Source organism: Agelaius tricolor, unplaced genomic scaffold (assembly GCF_023055355.1).
Source record: "Agelaius tricolor isolate 1412-34295 unplaced genomic scaffold, bAgeTri1.0.p SCAF_31, whole genome shotgun sequence".
In the NCBI taxonomy this organism is placed as follows: domain Eukaryota; kingdom Metazoa; phylum Chordata; class Aves; order Passeriformes; family Icteridae; genus Agelaius; species Agelaius tricolor.
Window position 1 is genome coordinate 2,028,030 of NW_027269291.1, and position 19,371 is coordinate 2,047,400.

The following is a 19,371-nucleotide window of genomic DNA, read 5'->3' on the forward strand; positions in this document are numbered from 1 at the left end:
TGAGTGTCTGTCTCATGCTTGTTTCCTCCAGCTCTCCCTGGGGAAAGGAGCCTGTGCAGCACTGACAGGTTTTATAAGGCCTGTAGTGATTTTTTGCCTTGTATGTGCGCATGTCACTCCATTTTTATGCAGAGGAATGGAAAGGAAAGTTCATTGTCTTGTGACTGCAGGTAAAGGAGTGCAGGGTGTTCATCAGTGTCACCTGGAGCAGGGTTTTCCCCTTTCTGACAGCACTTCCCCATGTTTCTCAGTAGGAATTTGGTTTTTGCTCCCCACCATCAGGCTGTGGAAAGCCTGCTCCAGTGGAGGCAGGACGCTCTCTGCAGGGAGCACCCAGAGCTCTGCAAACCCCACAGCCACATTTTCCTTCAGGAGAGGGAGAGGCAGCCAGCTGCCCCTCCTGCTCAGAGCTCCGGGGCACCACCATGGCTGAGCCTCACCTCCCCTTCAGTGCAGAGCAGAATTCACTCAGCCCTGGTGAATATATTCTGTTGCAGAATGCATTCAACGAGCCTTCATCATGGTGTGAATTTTCTGAGTAGGCTGCAGAGCCTTGCTGTGGCTGTCACTGTGTGTGGAGAGGCGACAGATGGCTCTCACATGTTTGCTCCTGGAAGTGCTTCCCCAGTGGCTGGATCCTCCCTTGCTGATCCACCCTCTCGGGGTCTTAATTGCTGTTATGAATTAAATTTATTGGGTTATATTGATGCCATTCTCTGTACAAAGAAACAAGCGAAGATATTCTGCACTGGGAAAAAATATATATATTATTATATATTATATATATATATTATATATATATTATATGTATATTATATATATATATATTATATGTATATTATATAATATATATTATATATGTATATATTATATATTTTATATATATATATATATATATATATATATATATAAAATATACTGTGAGAAGCCAATTTTCACTGAAGGACCCCACAGCCTGAAACTTGGAGCCTGTGACATCTTATTCTGGTCCACAGATCCCCAAAGTTTGGTCCTGTACAGGCAGTCCAGAGTCTCTGGACTGAACTTCAAGAGTGGTGAGCAAGTGAATTACTGAGTGAGCAGTGTCCTGGCGTCTGTCACACAGCCAAGGTCCCTGCAGAAGCACAGACACACCTGGTGAGAGGTGCCCTGGTGTCACCCTGGGATCAGGGACAGAGCTCCTGCTCATGACACCGTGCAGTGACAGTTTCCTGCATTTTTATGATGATTGTTCAGTTTTTACCCCTCTTCTCTTTGGCATTTGTCTCAGTGTGTGTGCAATGTCTTATTTCCCAGCCTGGGACAGAAATAAGGGACACACTTCAGTGTCCCACCAGATCTAGTCTTAAATATCTTTTTGGATTTGTCAAATATGGGAAAGAGCTAGAAACCACCCAGGCCAAGCTGTAGAGTATTGCTAACTATGAACACGTGGAGTTGAATCATTCAGCCTAGAGAGGTGTTATTTGATGCTTTCCCCTGAAAGATAAAGAGGTAGAAAAGCAGCAGAGTGTCATAGCCAGGTAGAAGAATTATAAAATAAAGGTGTTATGAAATCAGGCTTTGCTCTGCTAAAATTGCCAAAGCTGGCCTGGCATTTCTTCTAAGTGCAGCTAAAAAGAAATTTGCAAGTTCTCATGGACACATATTCCCAGGTTGTTGAATACATCCTGCAAATGAGAAATTAATTTAACACAACAATCTATTCTGAGGGTGAAAAACAAATGCACCTGTGTAAACAATGAAGTTTGTCCCATGAGAACCCACAAAGGAGAAGTGTAAACATATCTAGAGAGAGAAAATTTGATAGACACATCCACTGGCCCTTAGCATCCAATGAACTGAGTTTCACTGTACTGCTGACCAATTAGGTTCAACACAGCGCCTGCTGATATTTCCTACAAGTATGAGCTTGCTGAATGAAGAATTGGCTTTCTGCAAGAAGAAAATGGAGTCTGGGCTGATTTATTCCAACAGAAGGTGTCCCCGAAGACGTGACCGACGCGAGACGAGCAGCCTGTCACAAAAGGAGGAGGTGAAACCAGCCGAGCCGGCCGCGGGACGGGATTCAGAGACGGAAAACACAAAGATGTGAAAGGAAGATTGCAGCGAGAGCGGGCAGAGCGCACAAACGCAGCACCGGCCGCAGGATCGGCACGGATAGAAATTCCAGCAGCGAATACGCAAAGCAGCAAAAAAGGAACACGAAAAGCAGCAAAAAAAGGAATACGAAAAGCAGCAAAAAAGGAATATGCAAAGCAGCAAAAAAGGAATACGCAAAGCAGCAAAAGGAATTTGCAAAGGAGCAAAAAAAGGTTACGGCTACGGTCAGCAGCGGGATCGGCGTGCAAACAGCAAAGACAAGAAGCCGGTGAAGCGGAGAGGAGCAGGAGGTGCACAGGAGGGGCTGCAGACGGTGTGGAACGCACAGAAATGAGCACAACACGCGGCAGAAAGCGAGGTGGGAGCAGAAGTGCGAGCTGCAAAGGCCGTGCCGAGCCGCGGGAGATGCGCAGCCGAAAGAGCCGCGCAAGGTGAGGCAGCCCCGGCGCTGCTGCGGAGAGAAACGCGCAGCGATCCTGGGGACAGCGGGGACAGAACAGCGGTGAGTGAACGCTCGGCTGATGCTGGGAAAACGCCAATCGCTTGTTTTTAAATTTTTTCAATGTTTAATAGTAGTGAAATGGTTATAAAAATAGTAACATAATTGGAGTAATAATAATTTGGACAATTGAGATTAGGATAATACGAGACAAGAAAAAACAAAGAGTTGTGGACAGTCCGGGTACCTCTTTCTGGGCAAAATAAGCCCTAAAAAGGACCCAGGTTGACAGAGGATTAACCCTTAAAATCAATAACCTGTTGCATGTTCATACACCTCGTACACGATGCATAAATTCCATTCAAACACAGGATTCTGTCTGGGCAGTGTCAGCTTCTTCCTCTGAATCCTGATGGTGTCTTCAGGACTGAGCAAGGCAGGAAGAAGTTAATTTCTTCTCATAATGGAGCAATAAATTCTCTTTGTCTGAAAGATTTAGGTGTCCTGCGGCTGCTATCTGGTATGAGTTCCTCATTCCTCTCTTGTAAAAAATATCCCACGTACACAGTTTCCATTTTAACTACAAAAGTTACATTCTAACCACAAAACTACATTTACAGCACTATTAAAATGTTAATACAGCACCACTAATCAATACAACATAACACATATCGTAAATATCTGCACAGAGCCATATAATATGCACTTTTCACAGCTAGTTTTAACATTTGCAGAGGATATCCCCCCAGAGTTATGAGGGATGGGTCGTGGCAGAGATAAAGAACATTCCCCCACCTGGTTTTAACAGCTGGTGATAGAACACATGCTCCTGGTTGCGTCTTGCATTGCAATCTAAGACAGTTAAATGTCATTTTTCTCACAATGTACAGTTTTCTTTTAGGAGATGACTCTGACTAAAACAGCTGTGAAGAAACACTGGTGAACACCTGTTTGTGGATAAAGAAGGTACAGAGTGTTCACCCTTGATTTTATCAAAGATTTTGTTGCTTGTTAACAATCTCTGCTGTTTTATCTTCCATAGATAACACAGAAGAATTAGTGATGATTCTACATTATGGCTGTTATTGATTGTGAGGTGATTCCGTGTTTTCCTCTGTTTCATTTTGCTGTCTTGGGGACATGACTTTTTAGAAAGTTGTTATCTCAACTTCCTAAGACAGTTATTGCTGATGCATTGATTACATGATGTGAATTTACTGATTTTATAATAGGCATCATTCATAAGATGCTATTACTGTATTTATAGCTGGCTTCTTATATGCTTTAACATCTTTTTGTGTAATTATCTAAAAGACACATGTCATTTCAGGATCCCTTTTTTCTTCTCTAGCCACTTATGCATCTCTTAGACCAGCTGTGCTCTCTGGCTGGTCCCTGCACTGGCTCTATGGTTTGACCCAATGCTGTCTCATAATTTTAAGTATTTTTCAGAGTTCCAAGGAAAGATACCTGAGCTTCATTGAAACCACCCTCCAAACTGCAAGTCTGGTGATTTTCCCCAGTTATCATTACAGAAGCACTCCAGCAGTTTGCTGTGTTTGAAGCATCTCAGTCCTGAAGGAAACTTCAGAGGGACCCAGCTACTGATGCTTTGATCAGTCTTTAACCCAAGGCCTTTACTCATAACTGCTATTCTTAAGAGCCTTGTTTTAAAATGTGTTTAGGGAATTCCCTCCCAGCTGGAGCTTGAGTGGTGGCCAGGCCTTGGCTCTACCTGGATGGAGAATTTGCCAACAAACCCAAATGTTTTCTGCACCAAAACCAGATTCAGGTCACTTTGACTTCACAATTTGACCCTTTATATATGATAGCTGAACCTATTTTTAGAGTAAGCTTGGGTATTATTATCTGGAAATAATTATCCAAGCCCTCACTAAATTGAGGTTTGTCAGATGTTTGCAGACTCTGGGATGATGGTACAGTATTTCAGAGATTCCTAATTTCACATGTATTATTAATTATGTGTACTATCTGAAATATTCTTAATTGTTGTACCTGACTTATTCTTGATTACTGCCAGTTTCTTGTTCACTACGTGTATTGTTTTGCCTTGGTGTTTCTTCATGTAAATGAGAAATAGATTTAACACAACAATCTATTCTGAGGGTGAAAAACAAATGCACCTGTGCAAACCATGAAATTTGTCCCATGAGAGCCCACACAGGAAAAATGTAAACATATCTAGAGAGAGGAAATTTGATAGAAATATAAAATATGAATGAACTGAGTTTCACTGTATTGCTGACCAATTAGGTTTAACACAGTGCTTTCTGATATTTCCTACAAATATGAGCTTTGTGAATAAAGAATTGGCTTTCTGCATGAAGAAAATTGAGTCTGGGCTGATTTATTCCAACAGCAGAGATGCAGCAAATACAAGTCAGCAGCAATTAGGAAGGTTAAAAAAAGAAAGAGAAAAAAAAATCCCAGCCAAATCCCCTTTCATGTGTCCATCCTGTTTACATTCTGGGCTAGAATAATGCTGATCTGACTCACTGCTGGCATTAATGAAGTTTGCACCTCTGGGTGAGCAATTTAATTTATCTCAGCAAGCCAAAGCTCATTATAACAGTCCACAAATGCTATCAGATGAGAGCAGCATCCTTCAGCAACCTCAGGGATTAAAGCAAGGAGGCATCCAAGTGCCAAGGCTTCTGCTGGAAAGACTGCAGAAAGTCAGAGCATGTGTGCTGAGGAAGAGCAACGCCTCAATTACTGCTGCAGATTTCTCTGTGTGCAGACAGCGAGCTGAGCCTCTGAAACACCCTTCTGGAGGTGTGAAAAATGCTTTATTTATGTTATTATTTTATGGTTGAAAATCATAAAAAAAGGGCCCCCGGACAGCAGCAGAATTGGTGGTGCTGCAGAGAAACCCAGGTGTGAAAAACGCCAATCGCTTGTTTTTAGAATTTTTCAAAGTTTAATAGTAATAAAATGGTTGTAAAAATAGTAATATAATTAGAGTAATAACAATTTGGACAATTGAGATTAGAATAATATGAGACAATAAGAACAAAGAGTTACAGACAGTCCAGGTACCTTTTCTGAACAAAATAAGCCCGAAAAAGGACCCACGTTAACAGAGGATTAACCCTTAAAAGCAACAGCCTGTTGCATATTCATACACCCCATACATGGTGCATAAATTCCATTCAAACACAGGATTCTGTCTGGTCAGTGTCAGCTTCTTCCTCTTCAGGGCTGAGTGAGGCAGGAAGAAGTTCATTTCTTCTGATAATGGAGCAATAAATTCTCTTTGTCTGAAAGATTTAGGTGTCCTGTGGCTGCTATCTCAGTGTGAGTACCTCATTCCTCTCTTTAAAAAAAGAGTATCCTACATAGCATAGTTTCTATTTTAACATTATGTTATAACCTAAAACTATATTTAACAGACTACTTAAGAAAATGAATACAGCATCACTTTCTAACACAACACATATAATATTCATTTGAATATTTGCGAAAAGCCAATCATAAAATACACATTTTTCACACCAGGTCTTGATCCAAGGCACAGCTACACTGTCCAATCCTGCCTCCTCTACCCCAGAAAGCCTGAGCACACAGAGGCAAGTCTGTGCATTTTCAGTGTGGTAAAACCCACTGATCATCAGATAATGGGGTTCTCACGGGTGCACAGCATGTGGATGTGCTAAGCCTGTGATTTTGGGACCATAATTGTCAGTAAATTATTGATGCTGTGGCATAAGGTTGAAGTTAAGGAGCCTGATTCTCATTCCACACGATTTCTCCGAGGACTGCAGTGGAGAAAGTGCCTCCTTCCAGAGGAGGATCTGCTCAGAGCACACCTGGGATCCGGCCCCATGCCATTCACTGCCTCTGCACATCCCCAGCCTCTGCTGCTGGGCAAAAATGGAGAATTCCCACAGCCCTTGTGGGAGTGATGCTCTGTGCTGGGAGGATTTCTTCAGCAAGCTGCCATCCACTGAGCTTCAGTCAGCACTTGACAAGTGCCTCAATTTGTCTGTGATCAAAACAGCAGCGCAGGGAGCTGCAGCTGTGAGTGGCAGCTGTGTCTGAGGGGTTCTGTCAGATCTCTTCCACCTGCTGCTCTAGCTGTCAAATCTAAATGTCATTTACTGTGATACAGGCACAGAAAGTGTCACCAGGAGGCACAGCACTCCTGGTGTGTGTGCTGCAGGTGGGATCTTGTCTGTGTGTCCCTCTCTGTGCATCCTAACACGCTGCATGCCAGGGTGAAGAAAAGGCAGAGCAGAGGCAGGAGGAATCTCTGGAGTTCCCAGCAAATCCAGGCAGATGGATGGAGGTCAACACTTGCTGTAGAGCCAGGATACCAAACTGCAGAGCCCTGAAAGGGTCTGAGCACCCCACGGGGGCTGACTGCAGCCCCAGAGCTGCTTCCCAAGCCCAGCCCTTGCCCTGGCCTGCAGCTTGGGCAGGATGAAAGGAGCATGGGCAGCACCAGCAGAGCAGGAGAGGAGGATGCTGGCACCAGGTCAGGGCCAGAGCTGGAATGGGGAACCCCAAATCTGAGCACCTCACCTGTGGGGTGGTGCCACCCCAGGCCCTGGCCACCAGAGGGGTCTCAGGGAGCCCTGCCCTGCAAGGTGAGGATTTTGTGTGCCTGAGCCTCTGGGGTTGTGTCCTGACACAGCCCTGGGAGCTGGCACAGGCAGCTGCTTGCTGACAAGGAAACTGCTGCCAGCTGGGCTTTTTTATCTTTTGCCTGGTCATTGTTCAAATGTCCTTGAGAGCAGAGCAGAGGGAGTGCTAGAGCCCTTGCTAGGAATAAAAGGACAAGGAACAAAGGGCCAGGCAGGGGAGCTGGCACTGCTCCTACTGTGGCACATCCTCCTCAACCCCTTTCAGGGGATCAGGGGGGAATGCAGGAGGCTGGAAAAAGCAGGACAGCAGGAAAAAGCAGGACAGCAGCTTCCAGGAAGGTGCAGAGCTGCTGGAAAGCTGAGTGTCTGGCAGAGGGAGAATGAGAACAGCTACCTCAGGGGCCTGTGCCCACCTCTGGCTGTAAATCACAAGTCAGCACCATTCAGAACAGCAGCAAGAGCTCACATTTGGAGAGCTTGCTGGAAAATGGGCTAGAGCAGCAATTCCACTGGGAAAAACAGTTTTGTCTAGCTAATGCTCCCAATGTCCTGTGGGCAGTGCCCTGATGTGCTGGGGGTGCCAGCAGCTGATGTCCCAGAGATGCAGCTTCATGCTGACCCCATTTCCCAGCAGCTGATGTCCCAGAGATGCAGCTTCGTGCTCACCCCATTTCCCAGCAGCTGATGTCCCCCTGATGTGCTGGGGGTCCCAGCTCGGGGTGTGCCAGCTGCACATGCCCAGCCCATGCCCTGCACACCAGCAGCTCCCTGCCTGCTCCCCAAATCAGCCTCACTCACACAGCTCCAGAGCCAGGACTGAGCTTAACCCTGCGGCTCCAACACAGGGAGAAAACAACCGTGGGTGAGGATTTACAGAGACAATGTTCCTGACTGAGCTGATAAGGAAAAACTGACTCAGAAACACCAAAGAGACCAAGGCAGAAAGAGAGTCCGGACCTGCCACGTGCAGAAATGTCCCTGTCCTGTCCAATCTGCTCCAGAGCTTCACACAGATGGAGCAGTCTCGCAGAAGAGGAATCTGACTTCCCAAATCCACTGCCTTCAGTGACCACTCAGTCTCTGGGGATCATCCCTGAGCTCTGGGGTGGATAGAGGCTCCCTTTGGGCCAGCATCCACCTTTGGTTTAACCCACCACAAGAGCCCTGACAGCTGTGAATACAAATCACTGAAAGAAGGAAGGCTGGGAAAGCTCCTAGGAAGAGCAGCAGAAGACAGAGGGTTGTTTTGACTGCTTCTTTCTAATCTGGGCTCTGGGACTCGCCCACACATCAGGAAGGCACATCTGTATTTCCCAGAGCTGACCAACAGCAAGCAAAGGGTGAAGCTGTTCTGGACATGATTTCCTCCTTGTCCCCACTGCAGCCACCCCAACGCCCATAAATCTGCCACACACCACGAGCAGCCTGTCCTCCCCAGGCTCTGTCCCCCTGCCTCCTTTCCTGCCTTTGTGCTCCTCTTCCTGAGCAGTCCCAGGCACTGCCAGGGTCAGGGCAGCCCAGCCTGGAGCATCCTGCAGGGCACAGCCTTGCAGAGCTCCTGCAGCCCAGTTCAGCAGCTCACACTGGGCCTCCTGCAGCCAGCAAAGGCCCTGGAGATGCCAGTGTGAAAAATGCCAATCACTTGGTTTTAGAATTTTAAAATTTAGTTTATTACTATTATTATTAATTACAAATATAATATAATATAATATAATATAATATAATATAATATAATATTTTCTATTTAAATATAAAAATTATTAAATATAATAATTTATTATTTTAAATATAATTTATTAGTAGTAGTAATAAAATGGTTATAAAAATAGTAATATAATTAGAGTAATAACAATTTGGACAATTTGGATTAGGACAATACAAGACAATAGAAACAAAGAGTTACAGACAGTCCGGGTACCTCTTTCTGGGCAAAATAAGCCCGAAAAAGGACCCACTTTACCAGAGGATTAACCCTTAAAAGCAACAGCCTGTTGCATATTCATACACCTCATACATGATGCATAAATTCCATTCAAACACAAGATTCTGTCTGGTCAGTGTCAGCTTCTTCCTCTTCAGGGCCGAACGAGGCAGGAAGAAGTTAATTTCTTTTGATAATGGAGCAATAAATTCTTTTTCTCTGAAAGATTCAGGTGTCCTGTGGCTGCTATCTCGCTGCGAGTCCTCTCTTTTAAAAAAGTATCTTCCATAGCATAGTTTCTATTTTAACATTATGTTATAACCTAAAACTATATTTACCACACTACCTAAGAGAATTAATACAGCATCACTTTCTAAGATAACATATAATATTCATTTGGATATTTGCGAAAAGCCAATCATAAAATACGCGTTTTTCACACCAGGGTTTGCTGATCCATGGGCCAGCCAGAGCTGTCACAGTGCTGTCAATGCCCCGTGCAGGGTTTTGCTTGGCTTGGGAATGACACAGGAATTTCCCAGCACACCGATTACCCTCTGGGTGCTTTGTGTTTTCTATTTGGGCACGGATGTTTTTCTGTTTCGGGGGCTCTCCGATTCGCTCGCTTGAGCAGTCACCCTGCGGTGGCCGCGGGTGGTTTGGGATGGGCTCATCAAGATCAGATAAGCGGGGTGTGGATTCTGCTGTGCTCCGCACGCACAAAATGGCACCGGACCGGCATTCCCGATGGAAATGGGAGTGTTCACACATTCCCAGAGTCATATCTGGGAATGTGATATCTTTGATATCTGTGATATCTGTAATATCTGAGAGCCGGACAGGGACCCGAGCAGAGAGCTCATGGAGGAGGCTGATGTCTGCTGGCAGAAAGAGAGGCTGGATCCAGCGATCTGTCTGCACACGCTGCCTGATTTATTTGTCTTTAGCTGCGGGATTAGAATTCAGTTCCTCCCTCCGACCTCTGCGTAGCCCGAGCCTCCTCCCTGCCGCAGAGCCGCTGAGCTGCCCGCAAGCGTCGGGATTTCCGCACTATGAATTGTAAAAGTAACTCAGGGAAATGATGAAATGATACTCCAGCAGCAAAACTGCTGCCATTTCAACCATGTCCCCAGGAAGGGGGGCGTGTTTGCTCGAAAGGAATCATTTAGTTAAAAAAAAAAATATATAATAATAAAGAGAAATAAAAAGGAATATAAAGACAAAAAAGGCGGTGTGGAGGAGAAGACGCTGGTACGGCGGGGGGAGCTTCCCGGGGGCTGCCCGGGCTCACCGCCCCGCCCGCCGCCGCCGCCGCCGCCGCTGCCCCGCCCGAGCCGCTCCGCCCCCGGCCGCGCCCCGGCCCTTCCCCGCCCGCCGCCGCCGCCGCCGCCGCGCCCGCAGCCGCTCCCGCCGCTCCGCACCGCCATGTCCGCCGAGCCGGCCCCGGCCCCGGCCCCCGCCGCCCCCGAGCCGGCCCCCGCTCCCGAGCCGCCGGCGGAGCACCGGGCGCTGGTGCTGACCGGGTTCGGCGGCTACGACAAGGTGAAGGTGCAGGCGCGGCGCGGCGCGGAGCCGCGGCCCGGGGAGGTCTCGGTCACCGTCCGCGCCTGCGGGCTCAACTTCGCCGACCTGATGGCGCGGCAGGGCCTGTACGACCGCCTGCCGCCGCCGCCCGTCTGCCCCGGCATGGAGTGCGCCGGCACCGTCCGCGCCCTCGGCGACGGCGTCCGCGACCGACAGGTGAGGGCGGCCCGGAACGCTGGCCCCGAACCGCCCCGAGGTGCCGAGCCCGGCCCGCTGGCCCCGAACCGCCCCGAGGTGCCGAGCCCGGCCCGCTGGCCCCGAACCGCCCCGAGGTGCCGAGCTCGGCCCGCTGGCCCCGAACCGCCCCGAGGTGCCGAGCCCACCCCGGGCCGCTGGCCCCGAACCGCCCCGAGGTGCCGAGCCCATCCCGGCCCGCTGGCCCCGAACCGCCCCGGGCTGCGGCCCCGGCCCGCTGGCCCCGAACCGCCCCGAGGTGCCGAACCCGCCCGGGGCCGCGCCCGCTGCCCGCAGCCCCGGGAGTCCCGGTGGGCCCCGGCAGCGCTGAGCCCCCGGCAGGGACCGCAGCGATCCCACCCGCCGGAGATTCGGGGCGGACAAAGGCCAGGGACAAAGGGGCAGGGCGGGCCGGCATCCCCGGGCCGGTCCTGCCGCTCCGGGAGAACGGGCGGGGAGGAGCTGGGGAGGCCGTGTGGCTTAGATTCGGGAGGTTTTCCTAAGTTTGGAGGTGCATTTTCCATGATTGATGCTACTAAGCGATTCCCAAAGGGTCCTGCCTCTTGGCAGGGTGATGGCAAGGAGCAGCAATAATATTTTTTGGTGTTTAGCTTGGGCAAGGAGGGCGGGACACGATCCTCATCCCTCTTGTGTTGTGGGGGATCTACCGTGGATCCAGTGGTTGGTTTGGGCAACCACAATTTGGGTTTGGGTGCCAATACAAAGCCAGAGCCTGGGGTGCCTGTGGTCTCCAGGGAGAACACAGGGCGGGGAGGAGCTGGGGAGGGCGTGTGGCTTAAATTCGGGAGGTTTTCCAAGTTTGGATGTGCATTTTCCATGATTGATGCTATTAAACGTTTCCCAAAGGGTCCTGCCTCTTGGCAGGGTGATGGCAAGGAGCAGCAATAATATTTTTTGGTGTTTAGACTTCTGCTCCCAGCTTGGGCAAGGAGGGCGGGACATGGTCCTCATCCCTCTTGTGTTGTTGGCGATCTGCCATGAATCCAGTGGTTGGTTTGGGCAACCACAATTTGGGTTTGGGTGCCAATACAAAGCCAGAGCCTGGGGTGCTGTGGTCTCTGGGGCTCCTGGTGTGTGCCCAGGTCTGTGGTGAGAGGTTCTGTGCTGCAGCCTCCCGATGAGGAGGGAGTTAAACCAGCTGAGCTCTCCTGCCTGAGTCCAGCGGTGCTGCAGTCCCTGCAGACCTCTGCACAGAGAACTGTGTGGATGCAGAAGCTCTGACATACCAAGGGCAAGGATCTGATGGCTTCTGCTAGCCTTGGGGGCTTGTTTCAGACCACGTTGTCCTCTGATTTTAGGTTGGTGACAAGGTAATGGTCCTGGCCAGGTCAGGGCTCTGGCAAGAAGTGGTGAATGTGCCGGTCAGTCACACCTTCCCAATGCCTGAGGGGATGAGCTTCGAGGAAGCTGCTGCTCTTCTTGTTAACTACATCACTGCCTACATGATTCTGTTTGACTTTGGAAACCTGAGGCCCAACCAGAGTGTCCTCATCCACATGGCTGCAGGTAAATAGTTCTTGCCAGACCGTGCTGAGGCTCTTGGTTTCACCGTGCAGCTTCTGAATAAATGACGTGGGTGAGGAAATGATCAGAATGGGGCTGGACTGACAAAATGTCACCTGGCAGAGATGCAGGCTTTGTGCTGACCCCATTTCCCAGCAGCTGGGGTCAGTCTCTCAGTGTCCCAGGCTCCAGCCTCACCAGGCAGAACCTCTATTCCCCAGGCTGCTGTGCTGTGTGATTGACACAGGCAGGGATAATTTACTGAGTAAGTTTTTACATGAGGGTTTTTCTGACTGCTGGGGCCGTTTGCTTCTAAATCTTTCTTACTGCTGATTTTCAGGTGGTGTGGGAATTGCTGCCATCCAGCTGTGCAAGACTGTAGAAAATGTCACCATTTTTGGCACAGCATCTGCCTCCAAGCACGAGTACCTCAAGGAGAGTGGAGTTGCTCACCCCATTGACTACAGAACCATGGATTACGCAGAGGAGGTCCGGAAAATCTCTCCCAAAGGTGAGACGTGGTGGAGGACTTGTGCAGCTCTCTTGCATTTCTTTTAAATTTGCAAAGAAGCTTTTATTTACTTCCAATTCCCTCTCTAGGTGTTGACATTGTCCTGGACCCTCTGGGAGGATCTGATACGTCCAAAGCTTTTAACCTCTTGAAGCCGATGGGCAAAGTCATCACTTATGGTGAGTGTGGGGTGGGCAAAGTGCCCAGGGACTGTGTGAGGGTGGATTGGGATCCACACAGCAATGGTGCATGGCTGTCAGGGACACTGTTCCTCACTGTGTTGCAGTTCTTTTGTTTCATTAAGGTCTTCAGGATGCTTTGGCTTGGTGGCATCGAGGGGGAGTGAGATTTGTGCCTTGTCCCCAGAGCTGTGTTCACAGCCTGCAAGGCTCTTCCCTGCCTCCCATGGTGAAATCTCCCTTGGAGTAAAAGCTGGTGCCTGCAGGGGAAGCTGGAATGTCCTCAGGGAGGGATACTGGCATAGCTGCTTTGTCTAGGCTGAGTTAATGCACAGCCTTGCTTTTCTTTTAGAGGATGTGTGGGAGATGAGGTTTGAGGCTACTGAATACTTATCTCTCCATTCCCCAGCCCTGGAACACTGTGATTTTGTCCCACAGACAAAGCCCTCACACAACCCCCAGTGGGATTCCAGACACTTGCAGCAGTGTGCTGCTTTGGTTGTCCCAGCCACTGCAGCTTGTGATTCCCCTGGAGAAGGGGAAACTGTCCTGCCAGCCTGGCTGGGTGGCACTTGTAACCCTTTCTTACCTCTGCCAGCCCTCCCAGCTGCACTGCTGCTGCCTTAGGAGGGCCAAAGAGAGTAGCTGTTCTGCATTTCTGCATTTCTCCTGTGTATTTTTGCCACATGAGTGCTGATAATCCAAATTCTGCTGATCTTGAGGCTGAGGCAGGTGCCTGTTTCTATTGAAGATCAACTGGGCAGGTTCTGCTGTGGTCAGTTCTCAGCTCTGTGCCTTACTGTGCCTGGTCTGAGCTGTTCCATGGGGTGCCCATTGCCTCCTGTGCTGTGTTCCAGCTCACCTGTGGCTTGCCTTCTTTTCAGGTGTAGCAAACCTGCTCACTGGGCAGAAGAAGAACCTCATGGCTATGGCTAAAACCTGGTGGAACCAGTTCAGCATCACTGCCTTGCAGCTCCTGCACCAGAACAAGGCTGTGTGTGGCTACCATCTTGGATATTTGGATGAAGAAGTTGAGCTTCTCAGAAGTGTTGTAGCCAAGCTGGTTAACCTCTACAGCCAAGGCAAAATCAAGCCCAAAATAGACTCTGTGTGGCCCTTTGATCAGGTGAGTCTGAGCTGATATCCAGTGGTACAGAGTGAGCACCTTGCCCATGGGGCCTGAACTGTTGAAAATGTCTAATAACCATCTGTTCTCAGACATTCTGAGTCTGAGTTTTATTCCTTTTAAAATATTAAGGCTGAGTAAAGTGGCTGGGCTGTTCTGCTGCAGTGCACAGGGCTGGGCAATGCCAGACAGGGTCCCTGGGGAGCAGGGCAGGTGCTCAGCTGAGCTCCATGGGCAGCAGGAGGGGGCTGGGTTGTACCTCAGCCTGCAGCATGCCCTGAGTGCTCTGTAGCCTGTAATTAAGCAGACAGATGGGGAGGCTGTTGCTGCCCTTCCAAGAGTGCAGAAGAGCCCAGGCAGTGAAGCAGAATGAGGGTATTAGAAGGCAGCAGCAGGTTTTCCAGCAGCTCTGCTCTGCTCAGGGTTAGTGCATTGATGGGTCCAGGCAGAGTCAGGCTCTTCCCTTGGGAATGCTGGGGCAGGACCTGCTACAGGGGAGCCAAGAAATTAGTGATGATAGTCAGTGTTCACACCTGAAAACTGGTCTGATGCAAAAGCTTAAGGAAAGGTTTGATTCCAGGCCTGGCCCGGGTGCTTAAAAATAATTATAAAAATGATACAATTCTGTGCATATATTGTTTTGTGCAGCTGGTGGAGGCTTTGTCCTCCTAGCAGTTGCTGGATTCCTCCCTTTGGAGAGTGACACACACACTGCACTTCCACATTTGTGTGAGCAGAGCCTCCTTGTGTGTGTGTTTAGGTTGGGCTGTGTGAATTCTTGATAGGTTCCTATAGACCTGCTGGGGTAGTTGCCCAGGTCTGTCCAAAACACCCCTGTGCAGAGGCACCTGAATGCTTGGGAGATGCTTGAACTCCAGGAAAGCTGTGTCTCAGACTGCTCTGGGGGTGCTGAGGGGCCCAGGAGGGGCATGGATGCTCTCTGCAGTGGGTGGGGTCTTACCAGGCTCCTTTTGCCTCCAGGTGGCAGAGGCTATGAAGCAAATGCAAGAGAAGAAGAATGTTGGAAAAGTCATCCTGGTTCCTGAAGCACCCAAGGAAGAAGCTAAAAAAGCAGAGAACTAAGCAGAAGAGATGAATGAAGATTATGAATTCATGGTTTAACTCAATTCCCTGATCTCTTTGGGACCTGGAAATGGACAGATCAGTATCTCCCATCTTTCACCAGTACAAGAACATCATGGTTACCATTCAGATGAGGTTTGCATGCTCTTGTTGTGACTGACCCTTTGCCAGATATGCCTCCTGCTCTCTCTTTTGAAGCCTCTTTATTTCATACTGCTTTCCAACCACTTGTTTCTCCACTGAATTTCCAGACTAACCTCCTTTTTCTCTGGCAGTGAGGCTTCAAGCAGTTGGTGACTAACAACTGCACAGCCTGTCACTGTAAAGTCAAGGCACAATGTACTGTAACAACTGCCAAGTGTCTCTGCAGAAACTGAGCCCTGCTGCAGCATTTGCACTGTCAGCTTTGGGAAGTCTGTTCAGCAGAGGACTGGCCAAATGTAGGATGTTTCCTCCACAGCCAAAGGAAAACCACAGCTGGCCTAGTTAAATTCAAGCAGGGGTTTCTCTTCTGTTCACACTAACCTGGCTTTATTCCCTCTGCTTTTTGTAGGCCACTAACACAGCCAGATATTAACAGCTCATGTTGTTTTTGCCTTGACCATCCTGGCAATTTGGAGCCTATTGCAGATCACACTCCCTTTGCAGTCACTTCTCTGTGCAGTCTGTAAATACCCTGACAGGCTGGGCTGGGCTATGTCTGACTACAGAAGAAAAGTTTCAATTAGATAACCTGATCCTGTCCATTTTCTATTTCCAAATTGTATAGAGAGATCTGAGCAGTGTCTGATTCTTAGAGACCATAAGGATTCAACTGTGTCTCAAACAACTGGAACAATTGGTGTTGGCTCTGTGCTTTATTATGTTGGCCTCCAAGTTGGTGTTGTTAGGGCTTCACCCTTGTCTTTGTATTTCCAAGGGCTGCAGTATTGAATTGGACTTGAGTGAGATGGAAACAAAATAATCCCCCATTAATGCTTTGTGCAGTGCCCTGTGCACTGAGGAGGTGTTGCAGTTTGGGAAGGACCTTTCAGGAGCCCCTCCTGTGGGCTGGCTGCCCAGCAGCCTGGCCTGGCTCTCCCTGTGGCACACTGGTTGCTAAAGCTGTTGCCAGGGTAGCAGTAGATGACAACCAGCCCAGCTGTGTGTCAGTGTGGTGCCTCTTTACCTTCACATCCTGAGCAGTTTTCCATTGTCTCCCAGCTCATTTGCTGCAGCAGGGCTTGGCTCTTCTCCCCCTGAATCTGTCCTGGGGCTCTGGCACTGAGGGTTTAGGAGCTGCCTGGGATGCTCCTCCCTATACCAGAACTGTTTCCTCTTCTACTTTTCTTCCCTTGTGTGTATTTGGAAACAGAGCTGTGTAGAGACCCAAGCCCAGCTCTGTGAGCACCTTGAGCCCTGGGTGATGCTGTCCTGGACCCTGCTTGCACCTCTGGACCACTCTGGTGCTGTCAGTGCTTACTTGGCATGGGTTGTAGGTGTTGTGGGCCTTTGGGCTTCATTTTGGATTTGAGATGGTAAACCTAAGGGCACTAAGAGCTGCCCATCATGGAAGAACTTGTGCTTCAGAAGCAAAGCCTTGAGATTAGAATCCTGCTTAATTAGCCCACAGGGAGGGCCCAGGGCCCAAGGAGGGCAGGTACCCACTGGGCACAGGGCTGGGCACGGAGCCCCAGCACCACCCAGCAGAGCCCATGCCACACAGGGCTGGAGCTGCTCCCTGAATTCTCCCTCAGCCTGCTCAGTGGGACTCTGCCAGTGCAGCTTGGGGTTCAGGTGCTTGGGCTCAGTCCAGAGTTCTGTAGAAATGCACTGGCACAGCTTCCAGGGGATTTCCCCTGGCTAACTTTAAATATTGCAACAATCCTGTTCCCTACAACCTCAGAGGAGTGCTGGAGTCCTCTCACAGATCCTTGTCAGTTCATCTCTTGAACTTCATAAACACAGGCTGATGGAAGTCTCAAGCACAACTTTTAACCTTTCTGAATCCAAAATCTTGCTGCTTCTTTCAACCTGCCCCGTTGTGCTGGTTTAGATTGAATCCAACAGTGTCTAATGCTGCTTTACCAGGTGTGAAAACAGAAGGACTGGCTAAATTGCTGAAAAGGAAAGTCTGGACCTGTTCCTCTGAGAAACTGGACTTCACCTTGATGCCAGGGCAGCATGCTCAAAAGGCACACAACCCTGCACATCTTCAGATTGTAAAAGGGAAAGCTGTTGTGGTGTGTTCATAGCAACATCCTCTCTGTCCCTGCTTTATCCTGAGCCAGTCCCGTGCTCAGTGCCTTACATGGATGGCCTTGGGTCAGGCAGTGTGGCAGGGCTCTCACAGCTGCCACCAGACCCCTCTGCCCTGCTGCCTCCTGTGTGCCACAGCAAACAGCATCTCAGTGCCTTCTGCTACATGACTGAGAAGTCACTGGGGCCTTTTCCATTCTGGCCTTTCAAAGTATTGCCAAAACACTGTTTTGACTCTTATTAGCTCTGTTTTGTGAACTCTGGTGATGTTGTTGGACTTTCCATGAGTTAGCTGTTCTCTCCCCAGGTGTTCCAGCCTTTCTGGGGCTCACCTGGTGCTTCTGTACCCCCCAGTCCATAAGACCTGTTGTAAAGCCCTTGTCTTTCCCAGGGCAGAGCTGTTTGGCTCCAGGGTGAGGCTTTATCAGCTGCTCCAGCCTTGGCTCTTTAGAAACAATCCTAGCTCCTGGCTCTTTTTGGGCTCACATGTCTTTCTAAGCAGAAATTCCAGAAGCTCTTATCGAGGCAGGAATGCCAAGAGCAGTTACTGCCTGTTCGAGGTCAGCACTGACTATTTTGTGTCTCTTGGTAGCAACAGTGTTTTCTACAGGAAGACCAAGATTAAATGTAACCTTGCAATCCTCTGCCCCTGCTCAAAAGTTCTGCTCCAGGTGGGTGTGGTTGGTTGTGTTTTGGTTTTTTACTTTTCTTTTTTATGGGCCAGTAAGTATAGAACCTGTGTAAAACAACTTCAAGTGTCTTAATCCAGTCAACCAGCCAGTTTGTGTACTAAGGACCAAAGCAAAAAAACCAAAATGAAACCCTAGGATAAAAATCATTCCATTCAATGTTGCTTGTTTAGGGCAAAGTTGTGCTACTGAGGAACTGGGAGATTCCTGTACTTAATCACGTGTGCCATTCCAGAAGTGCAATTTAATGTTTATTTTACTGATTGTCTTGACTCAAAGGTTGTGCCATGAGGAGTCCAGGTGGAAGTGCAAGGAGTTGGTGAGTGGAGGAGGCACCCCCAGCCCTGCCTGCTGCAGGTGCCAGTGCCTCTCCTGTCATTGCTGTAGTGACCTCCCAGCCTGGTGCTGCTGGTCTTGGACAAAAAGCAACTCCTTTGCTATCACCAGGCAGCACTTGCCACATTTTTGACTCTCTGAAGCTCACTTGTGTTGCAAGCTGACTGCAGGAGGGGAAGGGAGCAGAGGTGGCCCCTGCCCAGTGCTCTGGGAAGGAGTTCAGCTCTAGGTTTTGTTTCAGACACCTGCATTAAACTAGAATGGATTAACCAGGGAGAAGTAAGAAGCACTGTGTGTGTGAGGCTTCAGCTGCTGCAGGCTCCTGGCCTGCTGACAGCTGCTATCATAGGTGTGAAACCACTCAAGTTGCCTGAAGCCTCTGCTGTGCTGAGCCCTCGTGATGGCAAAGTGTTTTTGGCAAGTAGTACATGAGCATGATGTGAAATGTGTTAGACTCTGAGTGAGCCTCTTGCAGCATATGGTCTGGTCTGTACTGTCTGAATTGTGTTGATTTGCAGATTTGTGATACGAGTGCTGCTCATCCTACAGACACATAGCAAATCTTTTGTTGAAAAAATATATTTCGCTTTTTTGTGTAACCAAGTTGGACAGAAGACAACTGTGCCACTGCTGTTTACATGACTACAACGTGTACTGCTCCTCTGTCAAACGTTACCATATGCCTTATGTGTTTCAAATGTTAATTAAAAGCATAACAAAACCTTCCACAGTGCTGCTCAGGTTTCCGTTGTCGTGAACCCTCTGCCCACAGCAGATTCAGGTGACAAAGTGTAATGCTCCCAGCAGGAGGAGATGCCTCTGCTCTCAGGGACCACTGTTAATTGCTGGCTTGAATA

At 49.0% G+C, this 19,371-nt stretch overlaps 1 protein-coding gene and 1 long non-coding RNA gene across 2 annotated transcripts; both read left to right on the forward strand.

Moving 5' to 3' along the window:
- The first annotated feature begins 1,450 nt into the window (after positions 1 to 1,450).
- LOC139601835 (uncharacterized) lies at positions 1,451 to 5,831 on the forward strand. Its single transcript, XR_011683030.1, has 2 exons — positions 1,451 to 2,605; positions 3,444 to 5,831. It is a non-coding gene; the product is annotated as an uncharacterized lncRNA (long non-coding RNA).
- Positions 5,832 to 10,419: 4,588 nt separating this feature from the next.
- VAT1 (vesicle amine transport 1) lies at positions 10,420 to 19,240 on the forward strand. Its single transcript, XM_071451136.1, has 6 exons — positions 10,420 to 10,810; positions 12,148 to 12,355; positions 12,693 to 12,863; positions 12,953 to 13,042; positions 13,927 to 14,168; positions 15,150 to 19,240. Exons 1-6 carry the CDS (start codon positions 10,496 to 10,498, stop codon positions 15,249 to 15,251), a joined length of 1,128 nt encoding a protein of 375 aa, XP_071307237.1. The 5' UTR covers positions 10,420 to 10,495; the 3' UTR covers positions 15,252 to 19,240.
- Positions 19,241 to 19,371: the final 131 nt, after the last annotated feature.

Bases quoted from the DNA above. Each gene is read 5' to 3' on its own strand.
- VAT1 (XM_071451136.1), top strand. From the start codon at position 10,496: ATGTCCGCCGAGCCGGCCCCGGCCCCGGCCCCCGCCGCCCCCGAGCCG. The intron at 12,864-12,952 runs GTGAGACGTGGT...TTCCCTCTCTAG, and splicing joins CCGGAAAATCTCTCCCAAAG to GTGTTGACATTGTCCTGGAC. The intron at 14,169-15,149 runs GTGAGTCTGAGC...TTTTGCCTCCAG, and splicing joins CTGTGTGGCCCTTTGATCAG to GTGGCAGAGGCTATGAAGCA.